The sequence below is a fragment of the Podarcis filfolensis genome, assembly GCF_964270895.1.
Source record: "Podarcis filfolensis genome assembly, chromosome: 2".
NCBI lineage: Eukaryota > Metazoa > Chordata > Lepidosauria > Squamata > Lacertidae > Podarcis > Podarcis filfolensis.
Window position 1 is genome coordinate 74,864,127 of NC_139605.1, and position 23,699 is coordinate 74,887,825.

The window sequence follows — 23,699 nt, forward strand, 5'->3', positions numbered from 1 at the left end:
GAGTTTCAGTATTTTTGAATGAGACATTTCTCTCTGTCTTTCCAGTGTTGTCTTTAAGATTTCCAAGGCCCTTGCAATACTGGTAAAAAACATAAATGCACTGTGGGTTATAATGAAGCAAAGTTGCATATTTTGAAGGAGGCTTCATTGTCCTGTTCGACGGTGCCAATGAAGATAGCAGTCACACCTGCTTTCGCCATTGGCATGAAGTACAAATCTTTCCTGAGTGCTCAAGGTGCAAACTAACTGTAAGCTTCCCACAAGGCACCGCAGAGCCTCTGTCCCTATATCAATAATGAACAGGCTGGGGATTCCTTCAGGGTAAGCAAACAATTGTGACTCATTATTCTTCCTGAGAACAATCTACCCTTGCTACAGTACCTCCATTAATTTCAATGGAGTGCACATGTGACAGTTTTATAAAGAAGATGCTGGTAGCCAACTTCAGCAAAAACGAAAAGGAGGCAAAAAGGCTTTCATAGTATAAGTTTCATCTACTGCTGGATTCTTTATAATTATTCTCCCCCACCCCCTGTTGTAAACCAATACATTGAGACAAAGAAAGCTGTTGAACACTACAGTGGGATTTGTGTGACCCTTTATGCATTTCCAAAGCAGAAGAGATGCTTGTATTTGCAAAGCAGTAGATCAAACTATCGCTATCCCATAAAATCGCCATCTGTCTTTTTCCACCCTGTCCTGAGCATGGTTAGTCATTTTACTAGTTTGCTCTAAATTTTAAAGCCCTCGCCATTTCAGTCTTGTGTTTAGAAATGTTCTGTTTGTGTACAACTGCAGAAAGGATAGTATTCTCCCACCTCACTTTTCTGCTTGCACTAACGAAGATAGTTTGCCTTTCCATTTTAACATAAAATGCCCAGGTTGCTAGCAGAGAGAAATAACATTATTGCTCATGCTTAGGTTTTGGTTTTCCATTCCTAAAGAGGCCAACTCTACGTCCTCTTTGATCACCATCTGCCTTTTTTTGTATGAAACTTAACTGATTTTATTATGTCTTTCATATAAGGTGGTTAATAACTTTGGCCTCATGACCCGGAAGCTGTACGCCGGCTCCCTCGGCCAGTAAAGCGACATGAGCGCCGCAACCCCAGAGTAGTCCGCGGCTGGACCTAATGGTCAGGGGCCCCTTTACCTTTTTAACTGAAGCATTAAAAAAAAAGTTAAGAAGCAAACTAAGAAATCAAAACAAAATACTGTACTGAACTCTTGATGGTTGGAGTATTCAAAATATTTAAAATATAAGCCAGTGTTTACTGTTAGGTACAGAAAGGTGGGAGATCGCAACACAATTAACATTGCAAATAAAGTAAGAGTACCTTCCAAAATGAGAAGCACATAGTCAAATTCTTACAAAGTTGAAAACCTGCCTGAACTGCTGTTTCTGTGCACAGGTGCTCAAAATCAAAAGAATAAAAATGATTTCATTTTCATAAAAGGCTTTGTTTCTATGCACTCTCCAATTCTTTCTTCTTTTCCCAAACTCTTATTTGGTTGTGGGTATTTCCTCCTTTAGCCATAAGTATCTCACGTTGGCACTAAGTAAGAGATTTACAAATAGCTATCTTGGCTTAATTATAAAATGTCACCACAATTTTATCTGTCTGGCTTTCTTGTTATTCAGAGGAAAGAGGTTGGCATGGCCAGAGTTATTTTTTAGGTCAGCATTTTATTTTATTTTTGAGTGTGTGGGCCACAAAGTTGATGAGGAACCAAGGAAGTAGTAATACTAAGATGTCCCTTTATGATGTATCCTTATAAACATTGGGAAAGGATGACTCATTTACAGCCTGCACAATAAAATCTTTTGTGAATATTTTTTTTACTGCTAAAGGTGCAGTAGTATTCTGTGGGTAGATTCAGCATATGGTGTGGCTAATTCAACTGCATTTAAAACCACTTTGTCTATGTGAGCTGGTTATGTTTTTAAGCGGCCCTATAGAAAGTTCATGAATGGCTACCACATTAAGATGATATTCAGGGCAAATATTTTTTCCTTCATAAAATTTTTATTTCCAATAAAATATCCAAATATGTGCACAAGTGATAGCATTCAGTATTTTCAGCACAGAGCCATAATGAGACTAAGGTAAGGTTACATCTTATCCAAATGAGAAATGTATCCACAGGCTTGTAAATAGTTTTGGTATTGGTCTCTTGTCATTGTAAAAACAAAGTTCCACCATTTGTGCAAATGTTTCTTTTCCTTTTCCTTTGGCATTACACAATTTTGACAAAGTTTTTGTAAAGGGCAATTCTCCAAATTTATACAATCTTGCCACAGTAGTATCACATAGTCATTCCAAATTCTGTCTACAAGTGGTCAATAAATATCCAGCCAATGTTGTTGGCAACAGGATTAATAAATATCATCTACTTTTCTTTACCAAGGGGATGGTGACCTGTGGCTCCATTTGTTCAGTAAGAAGGGATCAAATAAACCACACACACATATATCATTAAGAGTTGAGCAGTACTATATTTCTATAGCATAAATTTTAAATAAATATTAATCCAAGTATTATTCTTTACAGTTATATACATCGTTATATGTATCTGCTTATATGCTAGCTGTATTAGGAAATCTGAAGTGTAAATATATGTATAATATGCAATATTTTTTTCTTTAGAGGAACCACACACACACACACACACACACACACACACTTGTTGATCAAGTAGTAAAATAAGAATAAGGAAAAAAATCAATGCCTTCTTTAACTGAAATGTCAGGGGATGAACTCACCTAGAAAGCTTTTCCTTGACATATTAGCTATCCATAAATAGAGAGAAAGCCTCCAATCATGTGATCCCACTTGTATTATGTAGTAATACACTCTGAGAAAGGTGTACCGGGGTCTTTTCCTGAATAACTTGCATTGGCTTCTTTTCATTATAGAAATGGTAAATAGCTCCATTGTAATTATCAGTGTTGCACAATAAGACTGCTGGCTGAACCTGATGGGAGCTGGAGGACTGCAGAGTCTCCATCCCTGAAGTACTCCCCCCACCCCCACTTTATATAGCAGAGCAAAAAATATACAGGACAGAGCTGATGTGTAATAACAGAATTTGTAGCTGTATATAAACCCCACTGCTGACGAGGTTAGTGATTTTTCACTCTACTGTTTTTTTCTCCTTGCAATTTCAGCTCTTCATTTTTAGGCACCATTTTTAGTGAACCTTTTCCCTTTGCTCTTTGGACTCTTTCCTTGTTCTGTGTCACACAGTCCACATGTGCACAAAGGCCAACCACCCTTTCCGCATTTTCACTCTCTTAATTTATGTCTGCCATTATCTTTCCAACTTGACCCGAGTACCATTGCCTCTTCAAGTCTAGCCTGGACATGGGGCTAGGTCTGCAAGAGGAATATGAGAGTTCTGCTGGACAACTAGTGGTTACAATTCCAAAGCCCATTTGGCAGAAGGCCGTTGTGTGGAAGGCATGACATGCATAGGGAAAGTAAATGAACTGTGTGAGTGGCCATGTGAAAAGGGGATGGGCTAGGAAATAAATGTGTGTGGCTTTGATGGTGCCTGAGTGGTTAAAGGGCTAGACTGCCTCCAGGATATCCACCTATACTGGGCCAGCTATAAGAACAGTGCACATATTTTGTATGGTTTATGACTCCTTAAACATCTTTCAAAAGCCATTAGTGTATATAAAACAAGTCTGTGCTGCTGTGTAGAAGAAACTAATTAACCATGATCTTTTGCAGATGAGATTAAAATCTGTATTTCATGGGAAATAGGGGTTCTTTTCAGTACTCTGTTAAAACATTTCAAGTCAATATTTTATTTGAATTAAATATAAAACAATAAAACCATGAGCTCAATTGCTTTCCCATTTGAGATATATCAACAGTGTATTTGGAAGACTTTAGAGTAATTTCTAGAATTCAGATTGAAAATGTTAATCTATGCATGAGAAGCTTTTGTTTTGTGTCTGCCTTTGGCAGTGCATCCATTGTTAATTCTGGACTTGTATCGGCCTTGAAGACTTTAAATTTTTTTGAAGATGTCTAGGATTTTATATCCCCTTCCTTTGCTGACCTGTATCAGAAAACTGACATTAGCTCTGAAACTATTGAGACATTAAATGGTTACACAAATAATGTTAGGCAATTTATTTTTTAAAGGGCATAACAATTTAGTGGCAAAAACACAGGGAACTAACATTTACTGACAAACATATGCCAGACTTTTTTGTGCATGCTTTTTAAAAAAGTGAAAACGAAATGCTTTCATTCACTTTGTATATAAAAAAGTAACAATACGTTGTGACTTTCATTTTCTGACTGTTTCCTAGTTTCTGATCTTCAGATAGTGTTGCATAATTTAGCTTCTTGGGGAAGGGCTGAGTTGCAACTGGCCAGCCTTAAGCATTTGCTACTGAGAATCAGCTAGCCAGCTCAGGCTCCATAAATCTCATAAGCAGCAGCATGGTTGAATAGCTCAGACAGGAAGTTTGGATTTTGGTGCAAAAGAGTAAAGTTCTAATCAAAGTTATGCAGCATTTAGCTGAACTGTTGTTGTATAACTGTTGTCTAATGTGACTGTAGAGCCTTCCAGATGTTGTGCAGCTTTCTGGGGAGGGCAGGGGACTCCAGCAGGAATGGGGAGGGTGCATAATCCTATTGTATCAATGGAACTCCATTCATTAAACTGTAATTATTAGCATTGGAATCTAAGCCTTTATCTAAGGTACTTTAATGTGTGATTTCCCTCCCCTGAACTAAATTAAGTACATTGGCTTTTTAGATCTTTCCACTTACCATAAGTGAAGTGCTGACTCTATGTTCCTTTCTGCTGAAATGTTTCAAATTCGGCTTGCTTGTGAATTCCCACTCCTTCCAATTATTGCACTACATATTTGCAGCATTGCCCATTTTTTATAAGGAACTGAAGGAATTGGCAACAACTGAGAAATGGAAGATGTAACACAATGCAAGCCCACACAACTTGGAAAAGAGGTGAGGAAATGAAGCAGTAGTACTGAGGTACACATGGCATGAGATGTTGCCATTACCTTAACTTTCAGCATATGAACAGGGTTTTTGTGTTGATGTTTTCAGTTCATACAATCATAAACTATGATTTTAAAGTCATAAAAAACTTACGCACAGATCTCTTCTCTCTTAAGGTCCGATAAAACCTGAAGTTTTCCAGGCCAAATGGTACCCTTTCTAATTTTACTAAGAATTAAACACATGCTATCCAGTTTGCTATAAAGTATGTTTTATTTTAGTCTGCTATAATATGCTAAGGGACGTGGGTGGCACTGTGGGTTAAACCACAGAGCCTAGGACTTGCCGATCAGAAGGTCGGTGGTTCGAATCCCTGCGACGGGGTGAGCTCCCATTGCTTGGTCCCTGCTCCTGCCAACCTAGCAGTTCTAAAGCAGGTCAAAGTGCAAGTAGATAAATAGGTACTGCTCTGGCGGGAAGGGAAACGGCGTTTCCGTGCGCTGCTCTGGTTCGCCAGAAGCGGCTTAGTCATGCTGGCCACATGACTCGGAAGCTGTATGCCGGCTCCCTTGGCCAATAAAGTGAGATGAGCGCCACAATCCCAGAGTTTGTCACGACTGGACCTAATGGTCAGGGATCCCTTCACCTTTAATATGCTAGCCTTCCTGATCATATTTCTTTACTCTTTCAAAAAGTAATCCTTGTTTCTGTGTACTCTGTTCATGCTGTATTATAATTAAATGGAAATCAATGTGTCTTTAATTTTTGTTTCAAATGGTGATGATTCACATTCTTTGATGTACATAAATCCTAGCAAAACTAACTGTAAAGATGACATGTGTCTGTATGCATTTGGTTCCCAGTGATATAAAGAAAAAAAGTTGGAATGATGTGGGAATTGGCTTGATCTGGAATTGAAGTAATAACTCTGAAAACATGCTGTGGGATTGTTGTTGTTTAGTTGTTTAGTCGTGTCTGACTCTTCGTGACCCCATGGACCAGAGCACGCCAGGCACTCCTGTCTTCCACTGCCTCCCACAGCTTGGTCAAACTCATGCTGATAGCTTCGAGAACAGTGTCCAAACATCTCGTCCTCTGTCGTCCCCTTCTCCTTGTGCCCTCCATCTTTCCCAACATCAGGGTCTTTTCCAGGGAGTCTTCTCGTCTCACGAGGTGGCCAAAGTATTGGAGCCTCAGCTTCAGGATCTGTCCTTCCAGTGAGCACTCAGGGCTGATTTCCTTAAGAATGGGTAGGTTGGATCTTCTTGCAGGCCATGGGACTCTCAAGAGTCTCCTCCAGCACCATAATTCAAAAGCATCAATTCTTCGGCAATCAGCCTTCTTTATGGTCCAGCTTTCACTTCCATACTTTATGGTCCATTCTTTTATGGTCCAGCTCTCACTACTGGGAAAACCATAGCTTTAACTATACGGACCTTTGTTGGCAAGGCGATGTCTCTGCTTTTTAAGATGCTGTCTAGGTTTTTCATTGCTTTTCTCCCAAGAAGCAGGCGTATTTTAATTTCATGACGGCTGTCACCATCTGCAGTGATCATGGAACCCAAGAAAGTAAAATCTCTCACTGCCTACATTTCTTCCCCTTCTATTTGCCGGGAGGTGATGGAACCAGTGGCCATGATCTTAGTTTTTTTGATGTTGAGCTTCAGACCATATTTTGCACTCTCCTCTTTCACCCTCATTAAAAGGTGCTTTAATTCCTCCTCACTTTCTGCCATCAAGGTTGTGTCATCTGCATATCTGAGGTTGCTGATATTTCTTCCGGCAATCTTAATTCCTGCTTAGGTTTCATCCAGCTCAGCCTTTCACATGATGAATTCTGCATATAAGTTAAATAAGCAGGGAGACAATATACAGCCTTGTCGTACTCCTTTCCCAATTTCGAACCAATCAGTTGTTCCATATCCAGTTCTAACTGTAGCTTCTTGTCCCACATAGAGATTTCTCAGGAGACAGATGAGGTGATCAGGCACTCCCATTTCTTTAAGAACTTGCCATAGTTTGCTGTGGTTGACACAGTCAAAGGCTTTTGCATAGTCAATGAAGCAGAAGTAGATGTCTTTCTGGAACTCTCTAGCTTTCTCCATAATCCAGCGCATGTTTGCAATTTGGTCTCTGGTTCTCCTGCCCCTTCGAAATCCAGCTTGCACTTCTGGGAGTTCTCGGCCCACATACTGCTTAAGCCTGCCTTGTAGAATTTTAAGTATAACCTTGCTAGCGTGTGAAATGAGTGCAATTGTGCGGTAGTTGGAGAATTCTTTGGCACTGCCCTTATTTGGGATTGGGATGTAGACTGATCTTCTCCAGGCCTCTGGACAGTGTTGAGTTTTCCAAACTTGCTGGCATATTGAGTGTAGCACCTTAACAGCATCATCTTTTAAAATTTTAAATAGTTCAGCTGGAATATCATCACTCCACTGGCCTTGTTATTAGCACTGCTTTCTAGGGCCCATTTGATTCACTCTCCAGGATGTCTGGCTCAAGATCAGCAACCACACTACCTGGGATGTACGAGACCTCCACATCTTTCTGGTATAATTCCTTTGTGTATTCTTGCCACCTCTTCTTAGTGTCTTCTGCTTCTGTTAGGTCCTTATCACTTTTGTCCTTTATTATGGTAATCTTTGTACAAAATGTTCCTTTCATATCTCCAATTTTCTTGAACAGATCTCTGGTTTTTCCCAATCTGTTGTTTTCCTCTATTTCTTTGCATTGCTCATTTAAGAAGGTCCTCTTGTCTCTCTTTTTTGGAAATTTGCATTCCATTTCCTGTGTCTTTCACTATCTCCCTCGCATTTTGCTTGCCTTCTCCCCCCCGCTATTTGTAAGGCCTCATTGGACAGCCACTTTGCTTTCTTGCATTTCCTTTTCATTGGGATGGTTTTCGTTGCTGCCTCCTGTGTAATGTTATGAGCCTCCATCCATAGTTCTTCAGGCACTCTGTCCACCAAATCTAAATCCTTAAACCCATTCCTCACTTCCACTGTGTATTCATAAGGGATTTGATTTAGATTGTGTCTTTTACTGGCCCAGTGTTTTTTCCTACTTTCTTCAGTTTAAGCTGGAATTTTGCTATAAGAAGCTGATGATCTGAGCCACAGTCAGCTCCAGGTCTTGTTTTTTCTGACTGTATAGAGCTTCTCCATCTTTGGCTGTGGGATAGGATTCTGTATTTTGAGCAGCTTTATTTAAAGAGCAAGAGAGAGTCGTGACCAAGTAAAATGTACCTACTTTACAAGTGATAAAGCTGTGTCTGAAAGATTAGGGCCTTTCCATTAGCTAAACCCTGGCCATCATTTGTTTGTAATGCTCCTTTCACATTAATCATGGTCCCAGTAGCGCTGCAACAATACATTGCCTCCACATAATGGACAGAGTATGATATTTTTTTCTGTGGGTAGCTGTACTATTATTTTTCCTTTCAAAAAAATATAGTAGAAGTGTCAAAGTGTAAATCATGCTCAGCCTTCAAATGAAGAGGGGGGGGGGGAAACCTACAATAAGTTCATAAAATAGCATGTGAAATTGCTGTGTGAAGAAGTAACTTTGCTGGGTTTTACCAGTTTCAAGGGCTTGAATGGAAGAGTACAGGAGCACTTTGCCTTTGATGAAAAAGAAAAGCTGTACCTCTATTGACGTTGAATGCTCCCCAAATTAAAATTAAATCTCCTAGCACACACGAAACTAGCATATTAGGCATACAATGGTCAATACTATCAAATTTGAGAAGTGGCTGCAGAGATTTTCCTGCAAGAACCAACCTTTACAGTTTTGGGGTTTTAAAGAAGCTAATTCCTACCTGCACCTCTCTGCATGATGAATTCAGCAGTTGGGTCTATATTGCAGGGTCAAAGAGTTCCTGTTAAATATACAAGGTCTCCTGGTACAGTTGTTAATTTCTATGGGTGGTACCCAACTCACATTGTTCTTACCAGTACAAGGATTTGCCTACACAACAGAACTTTCCCCCTCTCTTCTCCTCTCCCCAGCTCTACTCTGGAGCTTTGAAGGAAACCCCAGAAGAGATTGGAGAGGGGGGAGCAGGGAAGTGCCATTGTGCAAGCATAAATCCTTTTGCTAATGTACACCATTCTATGTGTGGAACCAGTGTGGTGTAGTGGTTAAGAAAGGTGGACTCGTAATCTGGTGAGCCAGGTTTGCATCTCCGCTCCTCCACATGCAGCTGCTGGGCCAGTCACATTTCTCTGAAGTCTCTCAGCCTCACTCACATCACAGAGTGTTTGTTGTGGGGGAGGAAGGAAAAGGAGATTGTTAGTCGCTTTAAGACTCCTTAGAGTAGTGATAAAGCGGGATATCAAATCCAAACTCCTCCTCTTCTTCTTTTTCTCCTCCTCCTCCTCCTCCTCCTCCTATTTGGGGCATGCAGCATTCCATCTCTAAGGTATGGGTGAAATAAGCACAACTTGACCTGAGCAGGCCAAAAGAATCCAGGAAGCCGGAAACCAAGGTATAGGTTTTCAGTAATTTGATTCAGGGCTTCTGCTGTCAGCATCTATCTTAGCAGGAACAGAAAACAGACCTTGATAAGCTTTGTGTGGGCGGGGAGAAAATAGGATGCTCCGTATAGCAATGTGTCATTCAATCAGTGGCTCCTTTGAGAAATGTGCAGAACCATTTGCTGAACTATGACTCTCTTCTTGAGTGAGAGAGATTCCTCTCACATACAGATCTGTATTTCAAAGTTGCAGTTGTACACAGGAGCTAAAGTCCACCAAATCAAGCTACTTGGTCAGACAGGTCAGGTAAGAGATTCTCAGTCATCAACACCTTTCACCCTCTGGGTGTCGTAACGTTTAACAGTCAGAAGAAAAAGCCATAGGATCGCATTAAGGTGCTTTATATTTTGCATGCTCTGAAAACAGAGGTGCTTCTGTATTTAGTTAACCGGATTGACATATTCCTTTTCCCCCAGATGGTTCAGCCGTTAAGGAAGCAAGGATTTGAGGAGGAATATTTTGTCACCATCATTTCCTTGGTGGAAAGTCTATAAAGGAAAGCTTAAACAGTACAAGCAAAGTACAATTTGAGGGTGCTGTGAAATATTCCATAGGTGGAACTTGTTTACTATGGAGGTTGCTGTGTATTATCTGATTTACTTGACACTTGTGGCTCTGTTTTGCCTCCCATTTCAGCCCCAATATATTCCTAATGATAAAATATTTGTTTTCCTTCATAAGGAGCTATTTTTTTAAGATTGAATCACAGCAAAGAACAACGATCTGCCAATAGACATGAGAATTAATTTCTTTCCATTTACTTGTAAACCTTTTTTATATTCAACATACAGATTTATTTATTTTTAGTGGGGACTGATAAAAAAGAGCCCCTCATGAAGTATGTATAAAACAGTAGGCATCTCAGTCAGAATCTGGAGCTGATGTTATGACACTGAAGTCCTACTTTATCACTTAAATATGTTGAGGCTGCAAGAAACTTTGGCAGAACCACACAAAACAGCAACTTTGTATTTTGTTCCAAAGAGGGCTCTCTGAGGAACCATCAGCTGTTCTATTCATAGCAGGCAGGGGCAGAAGGCAAAGCCACAGAAATAACTCTCTGTGGGATTCCCGGGGTCGCAGAATTCAATGCTATGCATCATATTCCCTCCCCTCCCCTTCCCAATACCGCTCATGTTTAAAATAACAATATTAAGCAGAACTTTTTTATAATCATTATTTAAGATTAATTTAACTCAATGTATGTATGAAAGAAACATAGAATAATAGAAGTGTAGAGTTGCATGGGACCATAAGAGTCATCTAGTCTAACCCCCTGCAGTGCAGGAACCTTTTGTCCAATGTGGGGCTCAAACACCACCATGTAAAATGAACTTCAATATAAGACCCAATTTTAGAAAGACTATTAGGTTAGAGTAGTCCTTTACCTAAGTTTAGTTTAAAGACAAAGAACCTTAAGAATGGAAGGTCCCTGAGCTGGCATACAGCTCACCTAATCGGTCTTACCCACTCTATTACTTTTCTATTTAAATTATGGTAACTATTTTTAAATGTGCATTTTCTCTTTCTTTTTTGTGAATTGCAAGTCCTTCCAGTTGCAGCAGTGATGGGATTCATAAGAAAGTACTGTATTTAAAAACCTCTTTGCGGACCACATTCAAGAGATGCAAACTGGGATCCTAATCAATGCAGTTCATACCCGTTAAGATATTGAACCATTTTCACTCTTGCAAACAGTAGTGATGAAATAATATTTTTTTAAAATCTGGTGAATTTTGGTGAATTTGTAGATTCAATGTCATCTCAGGAGAGATTGGCCTGGTTTTCTGGAGCCATCAATGATTTTTTGGCTATTTTTATTAAGGCAAAACAAATGAATTAGAAGAAGAATGTGTGCATCAGTTTATCATCAGTTTATGGGTCAAATAAATCCCTCGAGGAACAGTATGCTTTAATTGAGATTCTGGCATTGCAGGGAGCTGGACTAAATGAACTCTTGGGATCTCTTTTAACTCTACGATTCAATGCTTCTATGATAATACAGTTATGTGAGACTGATACAAACACTGTTCATATAAATTTTGAAAGATCCCTTCATTTATTGAGGCAGAAACATTTTAAGTTAGCCCATCTTTCAATCTTTTAAGTTAGAAAAGGAAAGGAAATGGATCCCTTTTTCAAAAGTAAAGGTAAAGGGACCCCTGACCATTAGGTCCAGTCGCGGATGACTCTGGGGTTGTGGTGCTCATCTCGCTTTACTGGCCGAGGGAGCCGGCATACAGCTTCCGGGTCATGTGGCCAGCATGACTAAGCCGCTTCTGGCGAACCAGAGCAGCACATGGAAACGCCGTTTACCTTCCCGCTGAAGCGGTACCTATTTATCTACTTGCACTTTAATGTGCTTTCGAACTGCTAGGTTGGCAGTAGCAGGGACCAAGCAACGGGAGCTCATCCCATCGCAGGGATTCGAACCGCCGACCTTCTGATCGGCAAGCCCTAGGCTCTGTGGTTTAACCCACAGCGCCACCCACGTCCCTTTTCAAAAGTAGTAGTCAGTGAAATCATCAGGTGGGAAATGCCCATTAGTTCATGCTCTTTTATAAAAATCCATATGCAGATTATACACCTGGCACATTTAGTAAATGAATTTGATTATCATTTGAATATTTGGAAGCATAGTATAATGTCTCTTATCCCCCTGACTAAACAAAATGTTTCCTGCTGACACATTTTGATGTTGCAACTGCTCAACAGACCATGATGATTTTATTAATTTCTAATGGAACTCTAATTATCACCAGTCTCTGGTATTGAATATTGTGCTTCAAATTATGGTAGTTAATAGGTTGGATCTGTTTGTCTTGTTTAATCATATTGAAGATAATTGTCAACTATTAGATTGCTCATTCCAAAACCTTTTCTTTAGCTATTATGCCTCTCCAGCACTGGGAATTGACAACTGTATTTAAAGTCAAAGAAAGATGGTTTGAAAAGTACTTCAGAATGCATATCACATATTTTTGCCTTTTTTGGCAATCCTGCCATATTTGAAGGTAGACCAGTTAAAAGCAGTGGACACAGTTTCAATCTATTGATTTCTTTGGAGCTGTTCAGAGGATGGCTAATATTGGATTATCACCAAATACCTTAAACAGTGTTGATGGTGGAAAAGTAGTCAATATTAGTCTCTTACTGGCATGTGAATTATATCTGTATAAATACAGAGAGGAATATATTTCAATTTTATTTATTTTTTAAAGTAAGTTTTCTCTGTTAGATAAGAATTACTTGGAAGCACTAATTACAACTGAGGAAGTGGGATTTGTAATTAGAAAGTATGCATAGCAATCTTTCTCTGAAACTGTTGGCTTAACACCAGAGTAATCTATAAAACATTTATTGACAATTTAGTAAAGCATTAACCAACATTAGTAATGAATCGTCATGATTAGGGAAAGTGGATTCATTACAGACCCATATCTTAAATCAGAACTGTAAAATATTGACTCAGTAACTGTAGCCTGATTGAATGATTCAATATCAACATAAATGAATTCAAATCAAGTGGGATTTATTCCGAAAAGAAAGTATTTACCCCCTGCCACATGCTTATCTATGCAGATCTGTAAAAAGGAAAAGTCAACAAATCCTCTTTACCCTTTTCAACATCAATAATCATATGACAGTCAGTATTTGTGATGCTTCTACAACAGTAATCTTTAATCTTAGCAGTCCAGGAACCACTCCCCCCCCCACCTGCTATACAATGCCCCCCTTTGTTCCACTTTCTCTCTTCCCCTTCCTCCATCACCTTGAGCAATAAGAAAAATCTTGCTGGAGCCAGTGGTGTAGCATTGGTTGCTGGTGCTCAGGGCGAGTGTGAACCCAGCCCTTGCCACCAACGCCGCTGGAGTGATGACCCCATCAGAGTAAAGCAGGGCTATTCTGAGCCATCTGGGCATGCAGTGGGGACCCTGGTTGGCTGGCGCAGTCCTTGGTGGGTAGAGAGGAGCACTGGGCTGGGCAGTGCTGGGGGCTCCTGGTTCACACCCCCTCAAAAATTGTATACCTGGGGCCACAGCCACCCTGGCACCCCACACACTATGCCCTTGGCTGGAGTAAACCAAAAGCCCATCTAGTTCACCACCCAGCAACAGTGTGTCCTCTCTCTGTTGCTCCTCAACAATTTGTGTACAGTGGCACATGGCCTCTGAATATGAAATGGTGCTTGCAGTCAAGTACGCCGCACCGTAGGTTCGACTGTGACCAATGCTTTTATATATATTTATAAAAGTTGCTGGTACTCACCATGAAGTTGGTATAGTTTAACTTTTTTTGGGGGGGGGTACCAGTGCTGCGTACTCTTGAGTATCTCCAGAAAAAAACCACTTTGTTTTGTGTTGTGCAGGCTCTTATGATGGGCCCCACCTGCTAGCCTGTTCCCTAAAATATCACTGGTTTACTCATTTCTATATATAGGGTGCCTACATTCTGCGTAGACTGGTTGCATGGCAACATGTGCAAATGGCTTTAGATACCTATTAGGTCCATAAATTACCATATAGCATACATTCAACACAAAAAACAGCAACAATTTGTTGTTGACAAAGAACAGCTGGACATATAAAGGGCCCCATTACCTTCAGTAGCTTAGGGCCTCATCAAACCTAAATCCAGCCCTGGACATGGCCCCGAGTAACATTCTGAAGTTGAGGCCTTCCACTCATAGAGGGTGTTGGAGCAGATGGAAATGTAAAATTGAAAATGCTTTAATTGAATTTGGAACAAACAGGTGCAATTAGCCATCATCTTCTGTGCATTGCTTCCTCTCTGAAGTATGCATTCACTGGCAACAGTGCTAAATGTTAATGTTTGCATTAGGCTCATGTGTTCTTAATGCCAAGGTTTATCATAAGAAAGCCAGCACAAAAACATTTTTGGCTTGAATAGTTCGATCCCCACACACAACCTGTTCAGTAAAAAATAAAATAAAATCATGCAACTTTTAGGTGTGTGTATTCAGCTTAAATTCTATGAAGTTCCATCTTAAACTAGCTAATGCTTTATTCTCTGTCCTTTAGGGTAATATAAATGTGGTATGCTGATTGCCATGTTAGTCTTAGTTGAGATCTGTGTTTCTCAAGATGGAAGCCCTAACTATTGGATGAAATGAAACATTATTGGCTAGTATGATGTATAGCTGTAAGGTGCTAATACTTATTACAGTACTTGATTTTTTATATAGTTCTTAGTAGCTAGGTACTGAAGGAGGGTTAGGGTTAAACTAATAATCTTTATGGCTGGCATGGATTTTGAGTAACCATGCTGTTCCTACTCTTTTCATTAGCGTATGCACCTGAGATTTTTGCACCTGGCTTTGGAAGTTTCCATCAGTATGTATTTTGGAAAAAGGTCTCAGTTATCCCTCTTGGCACTGTACACCTGCCAGTGCTTCATTAACTGCAAAGAGGAAACAGCTCAAAGATCTTATAGTTATACAGTGGTACCTCAGGTTACAGACGCTTCAGGTTACAGACTCCGCTAACCCAGAAATAGTACCTCAGGTTAAGAACTTTGCTTCAGGATGAGAACAGAAATCGTGCGGTGGCAGCGGGAGGCCCCATTAGCTAAAGTGGTACCTCAGGTTAAGAACAGTTTCAGGTTAAGAATGGACCTCCAGAATGAATTAAGTTCTTAACCCGAGGTACCACTGTACCAAAGAGTGGCGCAGTAGCACTGTATTGGCAATCAGATCATTTAGTTGCCTGTTGCTCTTCCAACCAATTAATTGTGTTTGCATAACAGCCTCAGCAGCCATTGGAATCTGTGCAGGAGGTTGGACTAGATGACCCTTGTGGTCCCTTCCAACTCTATGATTCTATGACTGCATTTGAATGGAAATCTCTCTGGAAGGATGTTCACCTTGTGACACAAGGGGGCACTAGCTATATTTTACTACACTTAACAGCATTAGTGTATCCTCATATTTTACTTCAATGGGACATGAACATGCCTAGCTCTTTGCTGAATTTACTGTTTTGTGTCTGTATCTTGTATTTTTATGCTGTGAACCACCCTGAGATACATGAATGAAAGGTGGTATATAGATTTAATAAAAATAATTATAAATAAAATAGTGCAGCTACTCAAGTTCTCAAGTAATGAAATAGGTACATTGGTGTAGAATATGTCTAATTCCAATGCTGGCAACATTAGCAATACTTTACTGGTGCTTCTTGTTGGAATGTCAGTGTTTGTTTTCATGCATACTGGAACACTTACTTAAAAAACAAATCTCTTACCTAATCTCCAACTACTATGCTGGGGTGCAATCTCAAAATACCCAATAATGATTGTATTCATATACATAAATAGATGGAAGAAGAACTTCTGTAACTATTAGTTACAGTTTTCTTGAAAATATACTGGTACTTTAAAATATGACAGCAAGAGTGATGATTCTTTCTATAGCTGTTTATTGAATAATTCTTGACAACACAGTGAACTCTAAAATTCAGGAGAAATACCTGTTATGTTTACTTATTAGGCATGAAGAAGCATTCAAATTGCCAGGGGGTGCCAAGTGGATATGCATGTGTATTATGCAAATAATAAGAGAAACAGGTTCTAATGAATTTCATTGTGCACTTGGAAATGCTAGCCCATTTCTTGAGTCTATATAGGCAGAATTATTACTAGGCAAGTAGTATTATCTCGAGTGCATCATAAAACAGCAGACATAATTGTTACCATAAATAAGCAGTGTAATGTTTTTATTCCTATAGCAATACCACTGTCACTTACATAGTTCTTCCGAACTTTACTAGGGTATTCATGTCAGTTTAAACTGTTGGCACAGCCAGAGTTTTCAGAGCCCTGCCATGAGAAAACCCACTATCCAGAATTTGGGGAAGGATGCCAACAACTGTTTAGTTCCTTCACTAGCAGCTGGTGTGAAAGGGAGCCATTGTGTAAAACTAAATTTGGGACCCAAAAAGTTGGAGTGTCTCCCACATTACCATCCTGTGTGTATCCTAAGATCACCAGAGGATGTTGTCCTCTACTGGAAGAGCTATTGTGTTGTGATGAGAGATGTTGCTTCCAAGTGGAACTGGTGCTCCTCATGCATCCAAGTTTTTTGCATTGTCCATGCAACATTATTAGCATCAAAATGCAAGCTGATATTCCCCCCATCACCATTTAATCTGGGTTTACCATTTCCAGGAGAAATCCAACATGCAACATGTACCTGCTTCCAGTGACGTGCTTGCAGTATCTGAATGACCAGTTTTCAGTACTGAACACCTTACTGGACGTATAAAGAGTCTTCTCTATCTATGGGCTGTCCTCCCCTTAGAAATATGCATGGTAGCAACACTTCTGGCATTCTGGTACCAATGACCATTTATTCACCCAAACACGTTTAAGGGTGCAAATAAGGGTATAGAGTTGAATAGTGATGTCCTGTTTCACAATTACAGAGGTGGCTTCAGATGCTCCTGTTGTTTTTACTGAGTTTATATTTTATTGTGATTCTATGGTGGTGTTTAAGGTAGTTGCACCTAAGCCTGGGATCTTTGGGATGAAGGATTGGTTGTAAGCAGTCTAAACAAATATTTAAGTTCTCACTGAAGGAAGGAAATAAACTGGCACAAAACCATATCATTTTAAAAGCCAAGAGCTGATATTTTCCCTTCTGGGCTTTCTTCCTAAAACCTCTGTGTTAAATGCAAATTAGGTGTTTTACTCCTGGCTAGCTATCTCTGTTTCTCGCAGATTATTAGGGAAATGGATCACAAACTTGGAGGTAGAAGATCCAAGAATTAAGGTGATACGAAAGCCTTTTGAAACTGCAAATGATGTTTGTGGAGGGACAGGAGGTTGGGTAAGGGAAATAGTTGGCTCAGTCTTCTGCAGACTCCCTTAATATACTGAAAAACTGCAACAGTAAAAGATTAATGTTTAAAGTGCCACCTCTCACTGTGCTAGTGAATTGGAGAGGGGGTGGGGAGGGAGCTAATAGATCTGTTATTTTCACTTGGGCTACTGGGATGAGGTAAATTGTGGAAGAGAGAGGATACATGGAATAGTGTGTGTGTGTGTGTGTGTGTGTGTGTGTGTGTGTGTAACACACACAGTGGAGAGCAATGATTATTGTATGGAAAAATCAATTGTTAACCCATGGCCGTTCTTGAATTCTAAATGTGCAGGAAAGTACAGTAGTTTAGTCATGGTGAAAAGGCACTCTATACATGCATAGAAATACTTTGGAAGGGAACTTGTCTATCACAGCAATGCAGAGAATTCTGAAATATTCTCTTTTATGCTAGGGGTTGGGGGGGGGGGGTGGGTGGGAATAATGGCCAGGATTCCATGAATGAGTTGCAGTAGTGGAAGCTCTGTACATGGACTTCTGCTTCCAAAGGGAAATACAGACACATTGAACCCCTGGAATCTTTCACCTTTCAGAGCTTGAGGTGGTGTGCAATATTAGTAACACACACACACAAATACACACAATGCTTTTTTGGGGGGGATGCAGGGGTACGCATACCCCTAAACATTTTGTTAATCTGAGTTTGGCTTCATTGAGGGGCAGAATTTCAATATGAGTAGAAAAATATTTTTAAAAATATTAAAAATATTTCAATATTTTATAAATATTTTTATTTTTTTAATATTTCAATATTTTTAAAGAAAAAAAGCTCTCTCTCTCTCTCTCTCTCTCTCTCTCTCTCTCTATCTATCTATCTCTCTCTCTCTGTGTGTGTGTGTTATAAGTAATTGATTTGCTTTGTAGTCTGAGGCTTGCATCACCTGCTTTTATCACCTACTTGCATGTACTTGTAGTTTTTATTTTATGCTTGTGACACATTTTAAAGTCCAGATTGTGTTAGTCCTACTATTTCTGTCAGGTCACACTTACTTCTAGCCAGTGCTTTTTTTCCTAAAAAAAAATGTTTAGGGGTACTCTCATTTTGACTCAAGAAAACCACCATTTTATAGTTCAAATCGGGGAAAATAAATTCAGTAAATGGACAAAAGTACAAAGATTCACAAAATGTTAAAGGGTATGCGTACCCCTGCGTACCCCCAGAAAAAAGCACTGCTTCTAGCTCCACCCACTTATGCCTAGGAGTGACCCTGTTTCATCAACGAAAGCTGCAAAAGTATCTCAAAGCCAAAATTACTTAGTAATTACTTAGGAAAGTAGCTCAGTGTTTAAGTATGCTTTGCATGCCGAAGGTGTGAAGAACCACTCACTGGTGGAAGAAGAGGAGTGCGGGGGGAGCGCACTGCTCCTGGCAGTGCAATCCTGGTGGGGTGCCATCGTGGCTGCCCCCCGCCCGCGCTGGGTGCCATGCCCCCAGGACGCGTGCCAGCCCCGTCCCCGCCTGCTCCCCACTCCCCGGTGCCGGAGCATGAAGCTCCGCCACTGGAGCCACTGTGAGTCAGCCTAGCCCTAGACAACACTGAGCTAGAGGACCAGTCCTGTGACTTGGTAAAGGTCAGATTCCTAGGCAGTGGGAGTGTCTCATTCAGACAGATGGTTTTGTATCAAGCTGATTCACCAGCTGTCAGCTGCAGGAAACCATGCACTGCCCACCAGAAGTGCATGCACAAAAAAGAGCATTATTCACAAATTTGGGGAAAAGTCTGGTGGGGGGTGCGCAGGCATGACATGAATGTGTTCAAATACTGAAGATTAATTCCCAAAGCAAATCTGAGCGCGGTAGAACAGGAAACCGACGCAGAGTCATTCTTCCTCCTAACAAGACACCACAGGCCCTCTTCATTATTTTTTTTCTATTTAATTTTATCTTGTGCAAATGAGATTGCCGAGACCAGTGTGCTCAGACAACACCATTAAGCAGTAATGGGATTTGTGTAACTAAGTGTTGTTGTTTTCTGGCACCACAAACATGAATAAAAGTTAATGGGCTGAATTCCACCTAAGAGACAAATTGAAAATCTTAGATTCTTAACTACTATTTCCCATTTCAGCCAGGTGGTAGTGATTGTTCTCAGAACCTAGTTTTGCTCTTACCAAGCGATGCGAATCATGTTATTTTCCTGCATAGTTGAATAAATGTCCTTGATAACACAGCAGTTATACTCTCCTGAAGGTATTCACAGAGCAGACTCCAGAAATACTTTACTGTTTGGTGTTTTTGGAACATGTATTAAGGTGCCTATGCTCTTAAGTATATTTCTGTGCCACAGTGCATGATCTCCGCAGCATACAAGACACGTGGAACCTCTCATTCTGCCTTTACACAGGCACATACATAGCAACTGTCCATTGTGAGAGTTGGGCTGCTTCAAGAGCTGGGCTTGAAGGAACAAGGAGTGAAGGGGTGTAGCCAACTACTGGGGGGCAGTGGAACAGCACAAACTAGAAGGGTAACTTTGATGGAGGCCTTTTGTATCAACACAGTAAAACATTTGTTGTTGGCTTACAACAGTTCCTAGCTTTGCTCCACAATACAGGGAATAATATATTTTTCTCCATAGCTCTGCATTGTGGCGGTTGGGCACAATGCTGTGTTGGGTTTTGTTCACCCCTTATTCCCAGTTTCCCAGTTGGTTGAAAAGAGTGATATTCAAAGCCTACACCACCACAAAGCTACTGGAAGGAAATTGGGCAATTTGCCAAATATCAGTACAAGGGTGAATGCTGTATTATAGTCCACATTTTTATGGTAACAACTAATGCTGGAGTTTTTCTACTTGAGAGAAATACATGACAAAAAGGCCCACTCCCGGGAAAGACTTTTCACAGACGGTTGGAACCAATCTTTTATAGATAATGGCATGGCATTTTTAGTTAAAGACCACATGCCACTTATTGGACCTGGTCTCTCAAAAATGGACAAGAGGGAGCTATGCTGGGGTCAGTGTGCACTGAGAGACTATTGCACTCGTTTAATTACTTCATTTTAAATCATTAGTACTCCTGCAATACTGTCGGATTGTTGCCCTGTTACTATGACTATCCAAAAAGCAAATATTTCTGTTTGTTTTTAATAAACTGTTGCTGAATTAAATAAATATGATTATTGGTGTGATCCAACATATGAGTAAATCTAATAAAAGCAGGTGTTTGTGGGGAAATGAGCATGGGAAACAGAAATCAATTAGCCTCATTTGCCTTTACACAGAGGGAAATCAGACTGATGCATAAACTAAAAGCTCATGATTTTATGCAGCTTCTGGGCATGATTAGTTGAAAAGGAAGTAGAATAATACTGCCGCTGATTAGGTCTTTCCATATTGCTTTCATATGAGACTCCTGCTGTTATTTCTATCTGTTTTGTAGACTCTGGGTCCTAACCTATAAATTCACTGAGGATAGAACTATGCGAAATTTGTAATCCTGTATTTACCAGTTGCTGGGTTGGGTCAACGAAAATTGTCAACTTTAAGTAGCAGAATGTTAAATTGTTTGAAAGTTAACAATGAACATTGAACTATATGGTGGCAAAAATGTTGAGTAATTTTATCTTAAGGAATAGGTATTAATGAAGCAGTGTCTCATACTATGTATACTTATCCTCTCATCAGATTGTCTATGTGCTACATACCGTATTTTTTTATGTATAACACCCCCCCATGTATAAGGCGATCCCCCTATGGGGGGGATTGCCCAGAGTTGTTGAGCTTTTTGGGGGGGGGATTGGCTGGCACCAATCGCCTGTCCCTCCTCTGCACTATCCGTGTAGACGACCCCCAATTTTCAACATTTTTTAATAATAATAAAACCTCGTCTTATACATGGAAAAATACGGTAGCTTTGCATGAAGAAGATGAAAGATGTATCCCTTAGTTCTGATGTTAGAATTATGGCTGCTATTTCCAGCACTCTAGACTACATGCACCTACATGCAGGAAGACTACAAGCTTCCTGCAGTACATTTCGCCAAAGAAGATGAAGCTCACTGCACACACATATTTATTTGCCATTTATTTTATAAAATGTCTGGATTGGTGCTCATCACATTGTGACCCCCAAAGCAGTTTTCAGCACGATAAAACCAGCACAACAATCAAAACAGAATGCAATCAAAATCCACAGGCAGCTCACTTCCAAATTCAACTTAGCCAGATCTTCCAAAAGTCTGGGAGAACAAATGAGCTTTACCAAGGAGAATGAAGCTCATCAAAGATGAAGCCATCTCTGTGTGTGGCTACATCTCACAGTTGGGGTGCAATTAGTGAGAAGGCTCTGTTCCTCATCCTGATACCGTGAGCAGGACTGGCTGGTGGCACACAAATAAGAGCCCTCTCTGCCAATCAAAGGGCCTGGGTTGCCTGATATGGTGAAAGGTACTCCTTTATATGGCCTGGAGAGAAAACTGCAAGGAATAGCTTAAATTCTGAATTTTCAATTTGTATGAGTGGCTTTTAAATGAACCAGTACCTGAGAATACTGGGTGATTAAGCCTAAAGCAGCTGAGAGATGAGAAGTGGGCCATCTGTGCTCTGTGTGATAGAAGGAATTGTATAATTTTCAAGCATTTGCTAAAAACTGCTCCCCCCTTTTCAAGCAGATTGTCTCTACAAGAATTTTAGACAAAAACACATTGAATGAATTTTATGAAATGCCAAGTGCCTTAATAATCATTGTCCCTTTTAACTGTTTTCAATTCAGGACCACTTATGGATGCTGAACTCCCAGTTTTCCATGCCTGTTGCCTGTGATGGATGTGAGGTAGGAAATGTTTATGCAGTAACTTTTATGTTTTTTGAGCCCTAGGAGGCCAATACTAATTTATGTTTGCGAAGTCTGTGTGGTTTCTTCCCAATACCTCTGTTTGTCTGTAATATGAACTAAGGGGACATTCATAGCAAAGCACAAAGAGGGAGCTGCTTTCCAGACATCCCCACAGTGTTATGAGAGAGGGCAAGATAAGAAGCCCTAAGTATGACCATTACAGAGGAGCCAAGCAATTGAGTACCTCCCTGCAAATGTGGAAGGTTGATGCCCTGCAAAAGGCAGAGGCAGTGGGCAGCCTTGTAAATAAGCCCACAGTGATTCCTTGCCTTGCTCTCCTGGCTTCCCAACAATGCAGGTTGGTGCTGCTTATGACAACAGTAGCATTGGATTGGCTTCACCACCCCACCTTGCAGTCATCTCCCTGTTCCTCTCCCTCTCAGTAAGCAGCAGTAGCCATCTATGGAATTGGGAAGCCAGGAGAGCAACAGAGCTTCACCCATGCTATTCTACCGGTTGCTTCTGCTGAGGTAGTGGGTGGGTGGTGGGAACTGCATCTGAGTCCTTTAATCTGGTCCCGATAGAAATTTGAGATGGCAGCATGCTCAAGTCACCTCATTTGATATGTTGTATAATATGATGTTCCATACGCTGATAGTAAACTCATTATTGTATTGTGGATCAACACTCCTCGTGCACAGAGAAAATGTATTGGTAAACTTGGGAAACAAGATATTTAGCTTCCCCTCCTGGGGGAAGTTCAATGAAGCATGAGCATGCTCAATAGGCACTGAATGCTGATTGGCTCTTGGTGGGGAGGGGAAGTAGTAATGGAATGGAGTTCCCTAGACAAGGCCATAGCTGCTTCTCTGGAACCCTGAATAGAGGTACTCCACACAGCAACATGTGTGTGTGCATGTACACCCCTCCCACCCCTGTATTGGTAATGGGTTCTCTTGAATTATTTTTCAATTATAATGCTCTAAAACTGAATGAGCCTTAATTGCTTTAACTGCTTACTTAACAACCATAAGGACACACTCTTGAAATGCATTGGTTACACTGTGGCAGCAGAACAGGTGTTTGTGAAAAACAAGTCAGGACTGATAGTTAGGTTTTGTATTAATGGCATCTACGCTAAAATAAAATATACAGAAAAGTTGAGCTGAAAAGCAGAGAGAGCAGGCTAGTTTTGATTTAGTTTTGATTTATATACCATTATGAACTTTTGTAAAAGCTATATAAAGATAGCTAGGAACTGGAGCAAAATATATTGATGCTAACTGGCTGAAAACATCCAGCCATTCAGCTTTTAGCATTTCTCTTGAGAACTGCCCTCAATAGTTGCAAAAGCAACCCAGACCAGCAAAAATGCCTCATCTATTTGGCCTGGCTGAGGGTTCAGTTAGTGCCTCCAGAGGTTGGGGGCAGGTATGGGTGTCGTAGAACCTTAAGCCTGTGGACAGCCCACGGGCCTTTTTAGCACCAAACTCTCTAGATATA

General features: G+C 40.4%; 1 protein-coding gene across 4 annotated transcripts in view; it reads left to right on the forward strand.

Moving 5' to 3' along the window:
• The window catches only part of HTR4 (5-hydroxytryptamine receptor 4), a 169,888-nt gene that overhangs the window by 43,994 nt on the left and 102,195 nt on the right, over positions 1–23,699 (forward strand). For all 4 annotated transcript variants that reach the window (XM_083597354.1, XM_083597356.1, XM_083597355.1 and 1 more), the window contains exon 2: positions 22,134–22,193. In XM_083597354.1, coding sequence (XP_083453480.1) covers positions 22,183–22,193 — 11 coding nt within the window. In that variant the 5' untranslated portion in view covers positions 22,134–22,182. The remainder of the gene's footprint in view (positions 1–22,133; positions 22,194–23,699) is intronic.